The sequence below is a fragment of the Cherax quadricarinatus genome, chromosome 63 (assembly GCF_038502225.1).
Source record: "Cherax quadricarinatus isolate ZL_2023a chromosome 63, ASM3850222v1, whole genome shotgun sequence".
Classification (NCBI taxonomy): domain Eukaryota; kingdom Metazoa; phylum Arthropoda; class Malacostraca; order Decapoda; family Parastacidae; genus Cherax; species Cherax quadricarinatus.
This window is the reverse complement of record NC_091354.1, coordinates 4,378,628-4,396,868: the sequence shown is the minus strand read 5'-3', so window position 1 is coordinate 4,396,868 and position 18,241 is coordinate 4,378,628. Positions and strand designations below refer to the sequence as shown.

At 36.0% G+C, this 18,241-nt stretch overlaps 1 protein-coding gene across 15 annotated transcripts in view; it reads left to right on the top strand.

The window, feature by feature from the left end:
• The first annotated feature begins 3,073 nt into the window (after positions 1 to 3,073).
• Pfk (ATP-dependent 6-phosphofructokinase) overlaps positions 3,074 to 18,241 on the top strand; it is a 122,914-nt gene continuing 107,746 nt past the window's right edge. For 6 of the 15 annotated variants that reach the window (XM_070098599.1, XM_070098598.1, XM_070098600.1 and 3 more), the window contains exons 1-2: positions 3,154 to 3,377; positions 12,720 to 12,877. In XM_070098599.1, the coding sequence (XP_069954700.1) occupies positions 12,791 to 12,877 (87 nt within the window). In that variant the 5' untranslated portion in view covers positions 3,154 to 3,377; positions 12,720 to 12,790. Of the gene's footprint in view, positions 3,378 to 12,719; positions 12,878 to 18,241 lie in introns of all 15 variants that reach the window. The other 9 variants (XM_070098594.1, XM_070098590.1, XM_070098591.1 and 6 more) reach the window with 5 other exon arrangements.

Below are 18,241 nucleotides of genomic sequence, written 5' to 3'. Positions count from 1 at the left end.
GCACCTACTCCAAGGTTGAGGGACTGATTACCTCATCTTCTGTACATAGTCTTACTGTCTTCAAGTTATGTCCTAGAATTTGTATTGATAAAGCCACTGGATGGCGAAACGTCTACAATAAAGATACCCAGATGTTGCACATGTGTCTTAATTTCATCAGAAAAGGCATTCTCTAGTTACTGAATTGTAATCAGTATTGCAGTTTGTTCAATAAAATTGGCACTCTGACCCATGCAGCCCAGTAACAGATCCTTCAATCAGGCAAACACAAGGATGTCAGAAGAGGTGCTACTACATTTATTGGTTTAGTGCTTAGTTTTGATTATAATAATGATATCACTCAGCACTGTATGACCCTTGTGGGTTTAGTGCTTATGATTATAATATAATATTTAGTGGATGTTCCTTGATGCTGGTGAGGGCTCTTGATCAAGGGAATTAGAGTTGTTCTTCAATTCCCTGAATTGAACTGGAATGCCTTTCATTCCCCACAGGCACTATAATTCTTATGGGTTTACTGCACCCCCATAATCCTTGATACCGGTGAAGGGCTCTTGATCTAGGGATTGAACCTATGCTCCAGTTTCCATAGGGATTATTGCGCTGTATAGTCCTTGTGGCTTAGCGCTTCTTTTTGATTATAATAATAATCCATAGGGATTATACAGACACTATAATCCCCATACAGCGCTGTATAGCCCTTGTGGTTTAGCGCTTCTTTTTTATTCTAATAATAATATAATCCCTATGGGTATAGCGCTCCCCCATAATGCTGTAATTACCCCTATGGGTCTAGTGCGCCACATGAATGCACTACTAGTTATCACAAGGAATCTAAAATTCTAGATTATTAAAGAGTACATCAGCAAATTCGCACCAATACAAACTAAACTTACAGAATACCATCTTTTCCATAGAAGAGACGCTGTATAGTCCTTGTGGCTTAGCGCTTCTTTTTGATTATATTAATAATAACATAGAAGAGACATGTTAAACCCGTGGGGGCCATTCATCACAAATAGTGGTGACCCGATCCTCCGTCCGTCAATCGTCAGAAGCGCGTGGTACTCTCTCGGTCATTAAGGTTGAAAGGAGTATCCCATTAATAATTCCATCTCTCTCTTAAGGGACATGGTCAGTGAACACCTGCCCCTTAAGGGGCAGGTGTTCACTAGCCACTGTGCTCAGAAATAGAATTTATTTTAATCTTTATGTTAAAGTTATGGGTTTAGCGCTTAGTTATGATTATAACACTAATTTATGTTAAAAATATAATGGACGTCCTATGCATATCTTAGAGTCCTTTGAATTTTTAAATAAAGTTCAAAATATATTTTCTCTGCATACGTACACTCTATTTCAATATAAATAAATACGTATATCACATTTTAAACAGAAAAAAACTGCCCAATAAGCTTATCACTTGCAGTATATCTGCCATTAAGATAAGATACTAACATTCAAGGTTATATGCAATAAGAGGTGTAAATCTCAGGCCATATATTCTGTATTAGGGATTAAAATATCGTTGCCTGGAAGTGTACAGGACACAAGCAGCCTTATAAAATATAATAAAAGTATTTTTTTATTTCTTACGAGCCATACAAAAAGTAGCAGTAGTTTTTTTGCATTTCAATCTGTTACATTTTTATATAATTACAATACAAATATAATTTCATACAACTGAAAGCTCAGGAGGAGAAGAATTTGCAAAGCATTGTGAGTAAGTTTTAAAACCAATTACCCAGCCATGTCTACATTGTAGATATATTTTCTGAAGTGAGAATCTCTCCTTATTCACCCCTCAAGGGAGGTTCCCTGACGCTGGTGAGTGGCTCTTGATCTTGGGAATTGGATCTGTGCTCTATTTCCCTGAACTAAGCCTGAATACCTTACATCCCCTCCCACAGAAGCTGTATAACCCTACGGGTTTAGCGCTTTCCCATGATTATAATAATAATTATAATAATAATAATAATAATAATAATAATAATAATGTTATTCACACAATGAGAGCTGCAGTGCATGATCTGATCCTCTTTTTAATATTAATGTAAATAACTCAGTTTACCTAGTATATATCCTTTTATTGTAACTGCTTTCACATGGTCAGGCGCTGTATAATCCTCCGGGTTTAGCGCTTCCCCCTTGATTATAATAATAATAATAATTTCACATGGAAATAAGTCAATGACTTTTTTGGGGTGTTATCCTAGGTAATATACACATATGCCGCTATGTATGATAATTTATGTAACCGTATATATGTGTGCGTATACCTGAATAAACTTACTTATACATCTAATTACATATTACATATGTGTCTTACAATCATGGTATCACCACATTACTCCCTCTATCATCTCAGTATATATGTACCTTAATCTCTCAATTAAAGATTAAAACAACCTTGAGTGGTGTTGTTCAGGTGATAATGACTCAGTTACAGGTGATAGCCATCTGGACATCATACTTATGATTTATATACAATACCCCTGTATTTATTTTGTTGGCAAATATATATTTATGAAACGAAATGCAGACTTATGTGTCTCTTAGACATATTGCATTATTGATCGTGGCTTTTCCAGATGGATCGAGATTCTCAATGCTATATTATTATATATTGCAACAGAAACCAAAATGTCCACGTGATAATCTGCACGGGGATTTAAGACGTTTTATTCTCAGTTACTTTTAAATGCCACTAGCTGACACACAGTGTACATTATAATCATTACTTAGTACTGTCGAATAAGTGCTATTCAGAGACAATTTGCTTATAAATGACAGGTGAAAATTATAATTTAAAGTGCAAGGGAAACTGACGTAATTCTTGCATCATAGTACACTCATGTACGATAATGTTTTGGGGGAAACTATGGTATTAAAAATAATATTTTTCCTCGTGTAAATGCTTTATTATAGGATTTTTTTTATACAGAATAGATGGGATATACATGTACATATGTACAGCCGAGGTACATGGAATTATATTTGCATAGAAGGTCATGAAAATATATTATTACCTGGCTTATGGTTACTGGCAAGAACCATTGTCATGCGCAAACCTCTCTATCCTTCTGACAACCTTCAGTGTCCTTGCTTCTTCTTCTAGGATGCTGCACTGAGGTGAGCACCTACCACTTACCTTACTTCATCTTCCCACTCTCTTAAGACATCACCCTAGCTTGCAGCATCCATTAAACCCGCAAATCTGGCCGAGGAATTGAGTAATTTAGGGAGTTGAACCCGGCGGGGAGCTTTGGAGCAGACGATACCGGGCGGCCACTAGTTCCTAGCCAAGATTATAAATAGCTCTACTATCCAATTCCCACCGGGTTTTGTGAGTCTGGGCCCTGCCATCATCAGGGGAGGTAAGTTGCCACCTTACCCGTGTGATTTCTCTATTAATGTGGGGATGGTGTGGGTCTGGGAGGGGTCACAGGAGCTCCTCTCCTGACAATGTTTCAAGGTCCCTAGTGGAAATAAGTCACTTTGTCTGACCTTTTGGGTTATCCTGGGTAATTTACACTATGTATGATCATTGTACTTGTGTACCTGTGCCTAAATAAGCTTACTTACTCTTGGGAGACATAGTGATGCTCGAGGTCAAATGGAGGAATTGTAGGGGTCAAGAGCTTTGCAAAGATAATGTCTGTGAAAGGCGGAGCTGTATAGTCCCTACGGGTTTAGCGCTCCTCGATTATAATATGAAGGGGGAGCTGTTCCAAGGAACTGGATGTATCCTCCTCTTGGATCGATCCTGATTACTTCCCATTTTTACCAGCTGATAAATGACCCCTACATTTTTAGCGCTTCCTCAGGGTAAAAAAAAAAAATCGAATCCAGTCACAGTGCTGAGGTGAAATGATGTTGCTTAGGGTCAAATGGACAATATTTGCATTAAAATTATGAAGTCTGGGTTAAAGGGACTGATGAGGTAAGGGAGACAGTACTGGGGTTAAAGAAACAGTGATACGGTTAAATGAATATACTGGGGTTAAAGGGATTATTCTGGAGTCAAAGGGAATATGCTGGGGTTAAAGGGAATATGCTGGGGTTAAAGGGATTATTCTGGGGTCAAAGGGATTATTCTGGGGTCAAAGGGATTATTCTGGGGTTAAAGGGATTATTCTGGGGTTAAAGGGATTATTCTGGGGTTAAAGGGATGTTTCTGAGGCTAAAAGGGTAATGCTGGTGTCAAAGGGATGATGAAGTTGTCTAAGGCTGGGGTCAAAGGGATGGTGCCTTGATGTATTGGTAGGGGTCAGAACATAGCTCCAGTCCCTGCCTCTTATATTTAATCAACATTTTTCACTAATTTCTTGCCTTCAGATAGAGTTTGACAGTGTGAATAGAGAGGTGGAAGACTCTTGATTCAAGGTTGGCTTAGAGCTTCTTTTTGATTATAATAATAATCTTGATTCAAGGCATTAGAATTATCCTCACCTTGGATCAAGCCTAGTAACTTCCCAGTCCCCAGGCACTGCATGATCACAACAAGCTTAGAACCTTCCCATATTAATGTTATTAGTGATGAGATTATGGAGATGATGATGTTGGTGGAGATGGTGGAGATGGAGATGATGATGGAGATGATGATGGAGATGATGATGATGGAGATAATGATGATGGAGATAATGATGGAGATGATGATGCAGATGATAGAGATGATGATGGTGATGATGGAGATGATGATGATGGAGATAATGATGGAGGTGATGGAGATGATGCAGATGATGATAGAGATGATGATAGAGATGATGGAGATGATGATGATGGAGATAATGATGGAGGTGATGATGGAGATGATGCAGATGATGATGATAGAGATGATGATAGAGATGATGGAGATGGAGATGATGGAGATGGTGATGGAGATGATGATGGAGATGATCCCTCAAAGGAGATTCCTTGAAACTAGCGAGGGGCTCTTGATCTAGGGAATTGGATCTGTGGTCCAGTTCCCTGAATTAAGCCTGAATACTTTCCATCCCCATCTCCAGAGGCATTGTATAATCCTACGGGTTTAGCGCTGCCCATGATTATAATAATAATGGAGGTAATGATGATTGTGAAGATGATTGAGATGTACTATATTTCAGGAAAGTGCTAAACCCATAGTTGTATCATGCACTTACAAAGATTATTATCATTATTAATTATTCTAGAGGTTATACAGCACCTGAGGATTGTGAAGTAATCAGGAAATAGGGGGTTGGCTCCAGTTTCTTGGATAAGAAAGCTCTTGAATAGCATCACTGTATATCATTTGAAGGAACTTAAGTTCATTCTGAAAATGTTAAGACTTGATGAATTAAGCGTCAATGTAATCCTAATATGAATTGTGATGCCTGTGTGCCTATGGCAATACAGCCATTGAACGAATGATGATGAATGTTTTTTTCTTTTTTTGGGTCACCGTACCTTGGTGGAAGACACTGTGATTAAAAAAAATAATAATCTTAAACTTTTTTTTACAATGTACCATATTTAATCTTAACACTGGAAAAAACATTCTATTGCCAGTATTCACACTCCAATTTTGTTATATTGGTTTAAGTAGGTGATACTTGTCAGTTGGCATGGTTGAAGGTCACCTCTGAAGGGTGAATAGAGGGGAGGGGAGGGTGGATTGGAAAGTGGAGTGGAGAGGCAAGGGGAGGGGGAGGGGAATAGAAAAGGGGAAGAGAATAAGAGAAATGAGGGGAAGGAAAGGGAGAGAGGAGAGATGAGATGAGAAGGGATGAGATGACAGATTGGAGATGACTAGGGGAGAGGAGATGAGATGACAGGGGGAGAGATGAGATGACAAGGGGAGAATAGAGAATATGGGCTGAGATGGGAAGATGAGAGGGGAAGGGAAGAGAGGGGAGAGAAGGGATGGGATGAGATCAGATCAGAAGGGGAGGGGAGAGATGGGACAAGATCAGGAGATGGGAGAGGAGTCGGGAAGGGAGGAGAGACAAATGTTGGATATGGGAAGGAAAGTGGCAAAGTTAATTGAAAAGCTTATTGTCAGCCTTTGAGAAAGACGCATGAAAAGTGTTGGTTTATTTAGAAGAGAAAGAAGACTCACTTAGGTTATTGAACCTTAGAGGGATATACATTAACCCAAATTGAAGATGACTGCATGCAGAGGGTTAATTTTGCAAGATATCCCAGAAAAACCAAGCAGTTTGGCTTATTTTTATTAGTTTTCATTTCAGGGTCTTGCCTAGGATGCAACCCACAATAGTTGACTAGCTCCTAGGTATCTATTTACTGCTAGATAAACAGGGTTCGACCCTGAGTCTTCTTGGTTGTGTGCAGAGTCCACTACTATTGAGCTATGAGCTACATAGCCAAGTATACAATTATGGCTTATTTTCATTGTAGTCCATTGTGACCCACAATAGCCAGCTAACTCCTTGGTACATAGTTGTTGCTAGGTGAACAGTCGAACAAGGCAAGACTCATAACTCAGTGATAGGAAGTTCGATCTCCAGGCAGGACATATGGGCAAGTGCCTCTGCATTTGCTGCCACTGTTCATATAGCAACAAATACTGTATGTACAGGCACCCAAGTTTTTATTTATATGTACATCAATTTTACAGGCTAAGAGCTGCTATCCTACCTCATCTCATTTCAAAGCTCAGCCCTGTCTAAGGTATAGTAACACCCTCTGGGATGTGACCCACATCAATTGATTAACATCCATGTACCTACTTATTGCTAGGTGAACAGGGGCAGCAGGTGTAAGGAAACACGACCAATGTTTTCACCCGTGAAGAGATCAAACTATGGACCCTCAGTTCGAGTTGAGCGCATTACCAACGAAGCCACTGACTGTTGTGGGTTGCATTCTAGGAAGGAATACAGGAAGACTCCAAATGGAAATACTGTACACAAACCTTATTGCTTGGCTTTCTTATTTGCCCAGGCTTAACAACCCTGAGGGGTTTAAGTGAAGAAAGTCTTCCAAAGAGATTTTCCAGTATATCTCAACATGCCTGAGAGTTGGACCTGCTAGAAAGTATCCTAGGTTATATCTTCATACTTTAATGATAATATATGCTTAATGCCACCATTATAGCAAATTATTGCAAAAGACTATTTTGCTAGACTAGTAAAGCTTATCTCTAATATGCAGTACATGTCTCACATAGCACACTCGTTCCTCAAGGCATGTCTAAGGGATGCAATATATGCTTGTCCTGTTGTGGCTGAAATGCTCCACAAAGTGTAGGAATATTAAGTTGTACGTGTGTTTGTCATAATTCATGAATGTGCCAGGTGACACATGTACAATATATTAACTAGCCTTCATATGTTGATGAAGGTTGCCATCTTCTAATCAGCTTTCCTAATTTGTTTTAGTTATACAGTATATGTATATTTATATTTCTGTTATACTATATTACTTTCAGTAGCATTAAAATGTATAATTTAGCCTTGTAGGAATTGATTACAAAATTTGGCATTATGGTCTTGGTAATCTCACTGGCAGTGGATGAACTAGTGGCAGGCATACGTATAGTACTGAACTTATTTGTGCAGGAAATATATAACTGTGCTTCTAAAAGATTTAACATATTTTCTGACAAGAGAACTGAATTTATTTTCATCATATTCTAATAGAGTATTTTTGGGGGGTTTCCATTTTCATTAGATTTTGTGGTTTTAGTCATGGTAAATGCTAATACGTACAGTACTCAACTCTAATAATAATGGCAGTCGTCTGGTTAGCTGAATTATTAAATAGCAGTGTTGTATGCTACAGTTCTAACTTAAATTGCTTTTGTTCCTCCAAACACTGCTTTGGGTACCTACCAAGCCATGTATGTGCCTACATACATTGTCATGTTTTTAACATATATCACACAGTGGATAATGTTGTGCTGCAATATAATATTATGTGTTAGCACTCACAATTCATCTGGAAAATGTCATGGCTCACTGAGAATTGTGCTGATGAACAGTCTTTCATAGTGGTGGGCATTTGTAAAATCTCGTGGTTTGAAAGAAAATAACTCACCTTCATATTAATACAGACAAAATTTAATACAGCATGGCTTTTTTTTTTTTTTTTTTTTTTATTTTTTTTTTGTCTTTTTTTTAAACTAGAAGTTTCCAGGTCCTGTTACTCTTGGTTAAGAGATGGTAGACTCTTATTCAGCCATTATGAACTCATTCAGCTTTGTTAATCAGCCCAAAATAGTAGATAAAATTGATTTGGTTACCTTATCAAAACTACCAGTGACAATTGTGGGGGAGACCTCGTCATACTCATTTCTGTGACATCATGCCCATGCATATCTTTGTATGCTTTGCAAGTATCTTCTTTTGTTTTTAAGGCAGTTTCCTGTCTCATTTGTACTGTCAATTGATTGTTTAACTCACACCACTCCCTGAAAAATAGAAATCAAGAGGTTGCTCGTGTGTAAGCATGGTAACATTTATGGAGTGATTCATGGAATTCAGTGCTTGCATGCTGAAGGAGGGGTGGGGATGTTGAAGAGTGGAAGATCATTTGCATTTCTGAATTGTGATGTCTCTGCATTTCTGCCAAGAAATCTGTTGAATGAATGATGGTAAAAGTTCAATGTTTTAGGTCACCCTGCCTTGGTGGGAGATGGCCAGTGTGATAAAACAGTATAGACTTAGAGATAAGTTTTTAACATTTTTATTTTTAGTTGCAATCAGGGATGGCCACTCTAAATTCTCTGAATTTATAGAAGACATTCTGTACTTAGTTATTTAACCCATGAGTGTTATGAACCCAGGATGACACAGCCAAGCTAAGTAGTACAGTATGTTACCTAAGCTCAACCAACATGATTCCTCACTTTTTCCTATTGATAATTGAGATGTAAATCTCTCAAGTGCCATAAATCCATTCAGTACCTAGTAAAATCCTTGCTGATAAATCTAATGCTTTCACCACAAAACAAATGTGTTCTATTGCTTCGTCCTTGTCAACAAAAAAATCTGAATCGGCCTGACCTAACAAACTGCTTGACCATTGATTACTGACACTTCATGCATTCATTTACTATTTGTCTTTCAATCATTAATTTTTGAACGTTGTTCTGGTCCGATTGTTCTTTGATTTCCTGTGTCTACCATAATTTATTATTTTCCCGAACTACAGTTTGAATAACTTGCTGCCCTCTGAAGCTCAAAAATTTAGTCCTTTTCTTTAAGTTTTCTATATTTTCATTATTGTTTAAAAATCTGACAATGTTGCCTTTGATGTCCCCACTGATGACAGTGCCAGCAGCTGATCATTTACATGAATGTATGCTGATATAGTAGTTCCATTTGATTATACAACAGCTGTGTCTTGTATGGAGTAAAATGGGGACTGTATAGCAGTACTGTACCAACACTTGTATGGGTGTGATTCATGGATTTCAAATGTTGCAGTGAGATGGAGGCTAGAGGCACTAGATATTTCACGTTAGAGAGCAGTGTGATGTGAATATTATGAACAGGATTCAGGGCATAGAAATTAGAAGTCCATGTAAGATAATCAAAGATTTAATTCACAGGGCTGAGAAGGTGTTTTGGGCAGAATAGGGTGATCAAGAGAGGGTATAAATATTGGGTGCCCATGGGCTGGTAGCTAAAGCTCTCACTTCACACGGCAAGGGTCCCGATTTGATTCCCGGCGAGGGTAGAAACATTGGGCGTGTTTACTTACACCGGTTATCTATGTTTCCCATCAGTAAAATGGGTATCTGGGTGTTAGTTGACCGGTGTGGGTCACATCCTGGGACAAAACTGACCTAATTTGCCCGAAATGCTTTACATGACAAGTGGCTTTCTATATGGTAGTATGCTATTGATGTCAGCTAGGCCTGTATACCTTGTACATGTACTTGTAGAAATAGATATTATATACATATTAAAGATTAGAGGGATAGGTTACATAAGTTTAAGACTTGAGCATCCAGCAGGCTTGCAAGAGCATGTTAGATCAGAATGAGTGGAGACACGTGTGTTTTGTGGCTTGGCGTTATGTTTTACTAAAAACTTATATTTCACTCATTTTCTAAAGAAATATGAAGACTGAATCAAAATCAGCAGGTTTAGGTACTTTTTCAGTAAATATATATGGAGTTTAAGGAAGGTAATATTTATGAGTGGATTTAGGAAGGTGGAAGTACCTTGGGGATGAGTTGGAATATCTCTACACTTCTGGCAAGACAGGTATTGAATGGTGGTGATTTTTTTTTTTTTTTGTGGCCACCTTATCTTGGTGAGAATAACCAGTATGTTAAGAGTTATTATTTTAAAATAAATCTATTAGTATTTCACAAATAAAATAGTTAAATCAATATCTTAATCAGGATTAATATATTAGAAGACAAACTTCTAAACTGATACAGCAGTGTCCTCCAAAACCTCACTGTTGCCTCTTCATTGGCACTATAACATCCAACACACACTACCACACTGATGTATCTATCAAGAGTTCAGGAATTTTGTTAATAGTTCAGGGACTCTATGCCCTTACAGGCTGGTCTTTGACCAGGCCTCATAAATTGGAATGGAACTATCACTAGAATAAAAAATATTAAAAAAGACAGGAAAGGAAAGATTAGTGTATATTGAATGTAATTAAAAGCTTTAACAGTTGTCATCTTATATGCTTATGAGATTGAAAAAGGAGACCAATAATACTCTCAGAGAACAAAGCATTACATAATTATATTTCAAATCATTATGTACATAAATATACAATAATTTAAAATGCACAGCATTTTAGTCACTTTAACATAACAGGATAGTTATGCTTAAGTGCCAGTGGCAAGAAAGACACAGCATAGTCACTCTAAGCTGTTTTAATCCTGGGTGTCTACCCTGGCCATCATGTTGGTCAGTACCAGCTTTAGTGATCATACAGCAGACCCAGTGTGTTTACTGCTGATGTGGAGAAGCCTGTGGTCAAGGACTGCCCACCCTAGGCCATTATCAGCTGACTCCACAATCTTCTTGTTTTCATCAGCAAACTGTGTATTTTCACCAATTCTCTCTTTAAACTATTATAGAAAGTTATGCAGATCTCAAAACATGTTTACCCTGCATGATGTTGAAAGATTGCAAGGAAACTCTTGATATACAACCTGGAGAAGATAAGATTCACTATGGTCGAACAACAAGGTTCAAAGAAGAAAAGTCATTCTTAAATAACCAAATAACCTACTGAGTTCTGTGTTAGTACAAACAGAATAAGATAGGAAAAGATGGAGTTTATATACTGCACTGTCTGAAGGCCTTCAGTGTGATTCAACACTAATGATTTAATTTCAGAACTGGATAAAGAACTGATAAATATACTGTGTATATATATGCAAGGACTGTGTGAGAGATGTTAAATTGAAGAGAAGTACAGGCAGAGTTCCTCAGAGCTTCTCTGTCTCATGCTTGTCAAATATATGACTAGAGTTTAACTCTTAACTGCAAGGTGATGAAGCCAGGAGTAGTAGAAAGGAAACAAGTATAGTAAATATCAGTTGAGGAGACAACTTGGTTTATCAGAACAGGAGAAGGACTTACAAATAAACATAATACAAATCAGTGGTTAAGGCCTACATAAGCAGGTTAACATAAGGAGATGGAACCTAATGTCACAGCATGTAGTACAAGGAAATTACATATTATGCAATACATATAATTCACACAGGGACATGTGACATTTTTTTCATTTTAATATCTTTTTTTTTTATCTTGATGCATTCCATCCCCTCAAGGAAGGTTCCTTGATGCTAATGAGGAGCTCTTGATCTATGGAATTGGATCTGTGCTTCCCTTACTTAGATAGAAACTGAATGCCTCCCATTACCCCAGGTGCTGTGTGACCCCTATGGGTTTAGTGCTCCCCCATGAATACTATAATAATAATAAAGAAGATACATTTCATCAGTTGGTACCTTAATTTTTAGATTTAGTTGATTTTTTTACAAATTTAAAAAATAAAAAATATTAAAAACTTAACTATAATGCTGTTAAATTTTGCCATGCAATAAATAGCCAATCATGGTTACTATATGACATAATGGCTTTGAATGCTGCATAAGTTGACTAGCATCACATGGTAGTTGCAGCCTCCTTTCAATCACATGGCCATGTTTTGCTCTGAGAATGTCACAGTTTCATTTAGCTTTATACAGTAGTCATTTACATTTATTTCATTACACTGACACACTACTGCACTGATTAAACATGACACATTGCTGGTGTTCCACAGACTAAAGAAAGAAATTTGTAACTTCAGTCAAGATCATTTTAAGATTTTTTCTTTGAAACAATTTTGCAAATTATTGAAAATTTAAATGTGGGATGATCACTGCCAGTTTTTGGTTTTACCTACATTATTCTTACTTTTCAAATTGTTTTCTAAAAGCTTCAACTTATTTACTTTTTGTACAATTTAGAAATTTGCATTAATGGAATTCAGTAGCATACCTGGATACTAGTTCATCCATTGTGCAAGACTGTTGCCTTGGAGATAATGGTTGTAACACACTTATCTCATTCATATGCTATTATATTTTAGTTTTTTGGCTTGTTCTGTAGCTGTTCACTCAGTTTTACTATTTATTAGTTTGTTTGCCATTACTAGTTATTTGTTTGCAATGCCAGTTGTTTAATTTATTTATTTTACATATTTTTTATTTGTTCAGTAATTAAATAAGTTATCACTTACCTTATTTTCATTATTTTCAGCCTCTTTTTCTCCCTCTCTGGCTTTTTTCTTTTCATTTCACCTCAGTGGAAGTTATTGGGCACTAATCAGAATGGAGCTTCAGTTGGTGGATCAGTTACGAGAAAAGCTAGAAAAAGCTAAGCTTTCTCGGGAAGAGCTTCAGAGAATTTTCCCACCGGTAACAAAGCCTTGGGAGATAATTTATCATCCTCTGATCATTTGTATGTTTGATAACCCTTCTTTAACACCATTTGGGATGCATGGGAGTGTTGATTTATAGATCCCAACAATTTGCTAATAATGTATGGTAATTTCCCCTTCTCACTAATGCAGTTACTGTACATACTTTCTTATAAATTTATTATAAGCTCTTTTTGTTTTGAAACCACTTCTGCTTTTAGAACAAATATAATTCATAAACAAAAAATTTATTTGATTTTATGTAGATTTTATATTTGTGCATTATAAAATATCATTAAAATGCAGAATAATTCCTTTTGGAAAACTATTTGTTTGCTAAGTGATTGGGATACGGCCTTATACATACTTGACATTCAGAAAATGATATATGGGCATACCATGTATATTGATGCACCTTTTTTTTTAGTTTCAATTGTAGGTCTTATTTTGAAAACATTTGTGCATCAAAAGCATTTCTTGATAATTTTACAATAACATGAAAATATATAACCGAGCCACCGTGTTAATAACAGGCTTCAACAAGTACCATTGCTGCATATCATTTTCCAGCAGAATAGGTCATGTAGCATTGTGCAGTGACATGGAGTTCAGATATTTATTAATACTGTAGTGGCTTTGTAGTTTATTATATAAAATGTTAAAGAATTTTTGAGAATATGTGTAATACTGATGTTAGAGGTTATTTCCATAAAACAAAAGTTTTATCATAATCCTATATAGTACAGTAATAATTCTGTTTACAGACTCCTAAATTTTCTGTCATTCAATTAACTGTTGTAATAATAAGATTTCGGTCTTAAGGGATCATTGACCCGATTATGAAAATTGCAACTGTTGACCATGTGCCTTGTGTCATTAAAAAACTATATTACATACTCTGCTGACTATACTGTATGTAGTACAATATTGTTTATTTTCTTACAGAAAATATTTCCAAAGGTACATAATGTACATGCAGCATATCTGAGCTTGGATAAAAACATTCATGTTTTAGATGAAATATGAATAATATTGTATAAAGTGAAAAAATAATACTCCCCTACTTTCAAATATTTCACTTAAGCATAAAACTGCCAAAACCTCTACCCTGATAAGCTGATATTTGAGGTAAATTGTTATTGGAGAAGAGTGAAGTAGTACAACCAGGATGTGAGGGTGGCATCACGGTGGTGGCAACAATACCTGTAATAGTACCCGGCTCAGGTTACATGCACCTTCATAGCTAAATAGCAGCAAATTTTTGAAGTATTGCAGTATTTACCATTGATCTGTAAATAATAAGGATAGATTATGGTTATCTGTCTGATTGTTGCTAAGTAAATATGATTTTATAGTAGCATGGCCTTGGTGGCCAGGCCTGGCAGTATAGTTCTGCCACAACTGTCTCTCTCACTGGCAAACCTCCAGAACTTTGGTATTTTTTTTTTAACATTTTCTCTCTCTCTCTCTCTCTTTGTTTACCCATGGCCAGCCCTTCCTAAATTGCCATTGACTTTTAACATGATTTTTTTTTTTATTTTTAATTATTTGATTTGCATGTGCAGCAGTTTTCATGCTTGTATTTGCTAAACAAGCAATTTTGTTTTTTGCAGTCTGTTAATTAATGTACATAAGATTCTTATGTATCTTATCAGGTCTTTCAGATATCAAGATTATTTAGTGGACTTTGGTCTTAGAAATTTTTGGGCGATTTCACCTGTTTTTCTGGGTATTTAAGTATTTTTTCCCTTAAAGTTAATGCAAAAATTAAATTACTATTTGAATGCTTATTGGATGCAGTGTAGCAACTGATACTAACAGAATGCCATTTTTTTTATAGATCCTAGCATTTTTCACAATACAGTGCTCATTTAATATCCTACAGCAGTTGTTTTAATTATATAGCTTATTAATTTTGTCAAATACTATATTTTTTTGCTTGTAATATTGCAGCATAGGTATAACACTTGAAAGTGTTGTTTTTGGCTCTCTTGCATGAAAATAATTCTCTAACCAAGAACACCCACATATTTATGGTATTACCTCAGTCTAATTATAAACACTTCAACTGTGATTGTGATTATATTGTTGCTATTCACTTATAGTCAGTATTTTATTTCCTTCAGATGTATTTGCACTATTTAATACCATGGTTGTCCTTACTGTCATAGTTGAAGCTGTATGTACAGTATATATTCTTTAGTTAGACCTTAGTTGGCTATAGTGGCACTTTCACAGGGAGGTAACAGTTTGCTTCTTCACATTACCTTTTCAAAATATTTTATACTGTTTTTCTATTTTTTTTCTGGGTCTCGTAGTCTCTTTTATCTCTTCCTTTCTGCCATCTTGTATTTATGTTGTTGCCTAGGGAAACCATCATTCTACTTACTTTATTAATTAATGGAGAAGGTGCTGACTGCTTTACTTTTACTTACTGTCAAATTAGCACATTAAAGTACAGTGTTTGATCTATGTTTTATGTCCTTTTATTATATTTAAATGCTGAACCAGTAGGTCATTCAGTGCGAGGAGTAATTACCTGTTTGTAGCTATAGGAGCCGATTTTCATGATGTGTATCTGTGGCCTCGTGTTATTCTTGTTGAAGGTACTAAAATCTTGATTCGTTCATGCTCTTTATAAAATCTTAAATGTTGTGTTTCCACTTTTTCTCTTATCAGTCAGCTTTGGCAATTTTAGTGTTTTCAGTCCTATATCATACCTCTTGTTCTTTATAACTCTGGGATCCATTTTGGAGTATTTCTCTGGCCTTTTTCTGTCTAAGATACACATTTTAAATGTGTACACTACACAGGTGCTGCATTTTACAATTTTGACCTATTATAGATTGTAGACAGCTATCATAGCATATCTCCATTTCATTTACATATTTATACGATGTCATAGTTATCCAATGTAGCATGTGCATTTCTCGATATTTTGTGCATATTATATCCTGGATATGAATTCCTAGATTCCTTTCTCTGTATAAATGTCCTAAAATTTTATCACACATATATTTGCTTTCTTCTATTTCTATTACATGACATTTGTCAACATTAAATTTCATCATCCATCTGTCACTCCATTTGCTCAATTTCTCCAAATCATGTTGCGAAGATTATTTTTTATTTTGGCAAGATTTTTGCATCTGCAAACAGTTACTGATTCTTGTGACACCTTATTAGTAACATTTCCCACAAGAGGGCATTTTTTCTCGTACTGTGACACATTTTCTTCTTAGACACAGTCTCACACATTGTAATAAATTACAGAACAGGAGAGTCTTGAACCCATGGCTAATGAATCCTAAAAATTATAGGCCAGTGTATTTTTGTACTCGCTTTCCATGGGTTCAACTCCTTCCCATTTCGTGATTTGTTTGCAGTCATGTTACGATATCATGAGTACATTGTACAGTAATAGTACTTTGTCTTTTATTCCTCTTATGTTTAGTGGTTTCCAAATTAATCTCTTGTGGAGAGCTCTGTCAAGAAGTTTAAAATCTTGATAAATACTATATTCCTATACATTTATCTTGAACAGTTTCTGCAACTGTAACAAAAGATTTGATGTGCAGGAATTTCCTGTCCAAAAGTCAAATTGTTTCCTAATTGGTAGGCTATTTATCTCCAAGTGTTTTATTCACTTTCTCATTTTTTTTTTTTTTTTACAATTAACCTACCTTGTTGGCAAAATAGGCCTATACATAGTTTGGTCTACCCTGTCACATTCCTTAAATTCAGTGTTGGTACAATGTGTGCCATCTTTCACTTTTCTGATAATGTGCCATCCCTTAATGAAATAAAGAAAAATTTCCAAAGTGAATAGGCCAGTTCTGCACATTCTTGTACAACCCATGGTGATAGTTCATCTGGTCCAGTAATTCCTTTACTGCTTCTGCTTTGCTGCCAGGCAGGTCATCAGCTGTAGTGATGCTGTTGATATTGTAAATTTAATGTTCTTAACCATCCTAATATTTTTCTTAAATTTGACCATTATCATTCCATGAGTGGTTAAATATGATACTGTAGTGGCCTTGTGGGTTCAGATGTCAACTGGGGTATGTCTTCATGGGCAAGGTTCTTTACTACACATGCTACACCTGACTGGTGTGAATGGGTACCGGTTCATCTAGGAAGGTAAACTACGAACTCAGAGTTGCACTGTGTGCCTTGTCAAGGGAATTTGCATTTCATTTTTTAAAGAGCTACTGAAAATAAATTGGCATAATGTAGCTTCACACCTATGCACTGTTACATGTATGTAGGCATGCTCTTTTCACCACCCTTGTTAACTCTGAGTCACTTTTTAGTTTGCCCATTTTAGTTCAAACTTCATAAGAATATCAGCTGTCAAGGGGTTCCATTAATTTAGATAAATTAATGTGATAAAAATTGCAGATCAGTACCTGGGATAATTTTAAGTAACCTTTGATGACTTTTAATAGTCAGCTGATAATGTCCTGGTAATAAATGGTAAATGGCCATTGTAGCCAGACCTCTCCTAATGGAATCCCTGGTCACCATATAAAGGTAATTTATTGCTGCTACACTGGTAATATTACCATTGATGCCATTACTGCATGTTCTTCTAATATATATATATATATATATATATATATATATATATATATATATATATATATATATATATATATATATATATATATATATATATATATATATATATATATATATATATATATATATAATATAGTATATATATATACACACACACACACTCTCATGTCACTGATGCTCTGTGGTTATTGAATGTGATTTCTAACACCTTAAAAAATTGTATTAAGAAGACATTTACAGTGAAGAACCTTGTATAAGCCCACAAGTGGGTTTATAAAAGGTTGTTTCCTAGAGGTGTCTTTCATTTGCTGGCCAACACACACATTATCCCCCATACCTCAAGACTAAGCATGCTCATCATCACAAAATATTCACCGACTGTCATGGTTTGTCACTGCTACCTGTTAGGAGCAAAGGAGGCAAGTGGTTTATATGACATTAATCTTGGGATTCAAGAAAACTGGTTGGCTGGATTTGAGTCCTGAAGATGGAAAGTACAGGTCAGCCATCACTAATCCGGCAATCAGTTATCTGGTTCCATCAGTAATCCGGCACTAATTTCGGCTAGCATAATTTCAAATTTCATCATTATACTGACTCAGATTTCATCATTATATTCACTCAGATCATTATACTGACTCAAATGTCATTATATTGACTCAGAAATTGTTCAGATGGTTGTAAATCCACATTAGCAAGCCAGTGGAGGAGAAAGCAGTGATGAAAATGAGGAAGATGTGGCACTCTCTCTCTTGTTAGGTTAATTAAGTGTATTCTCACC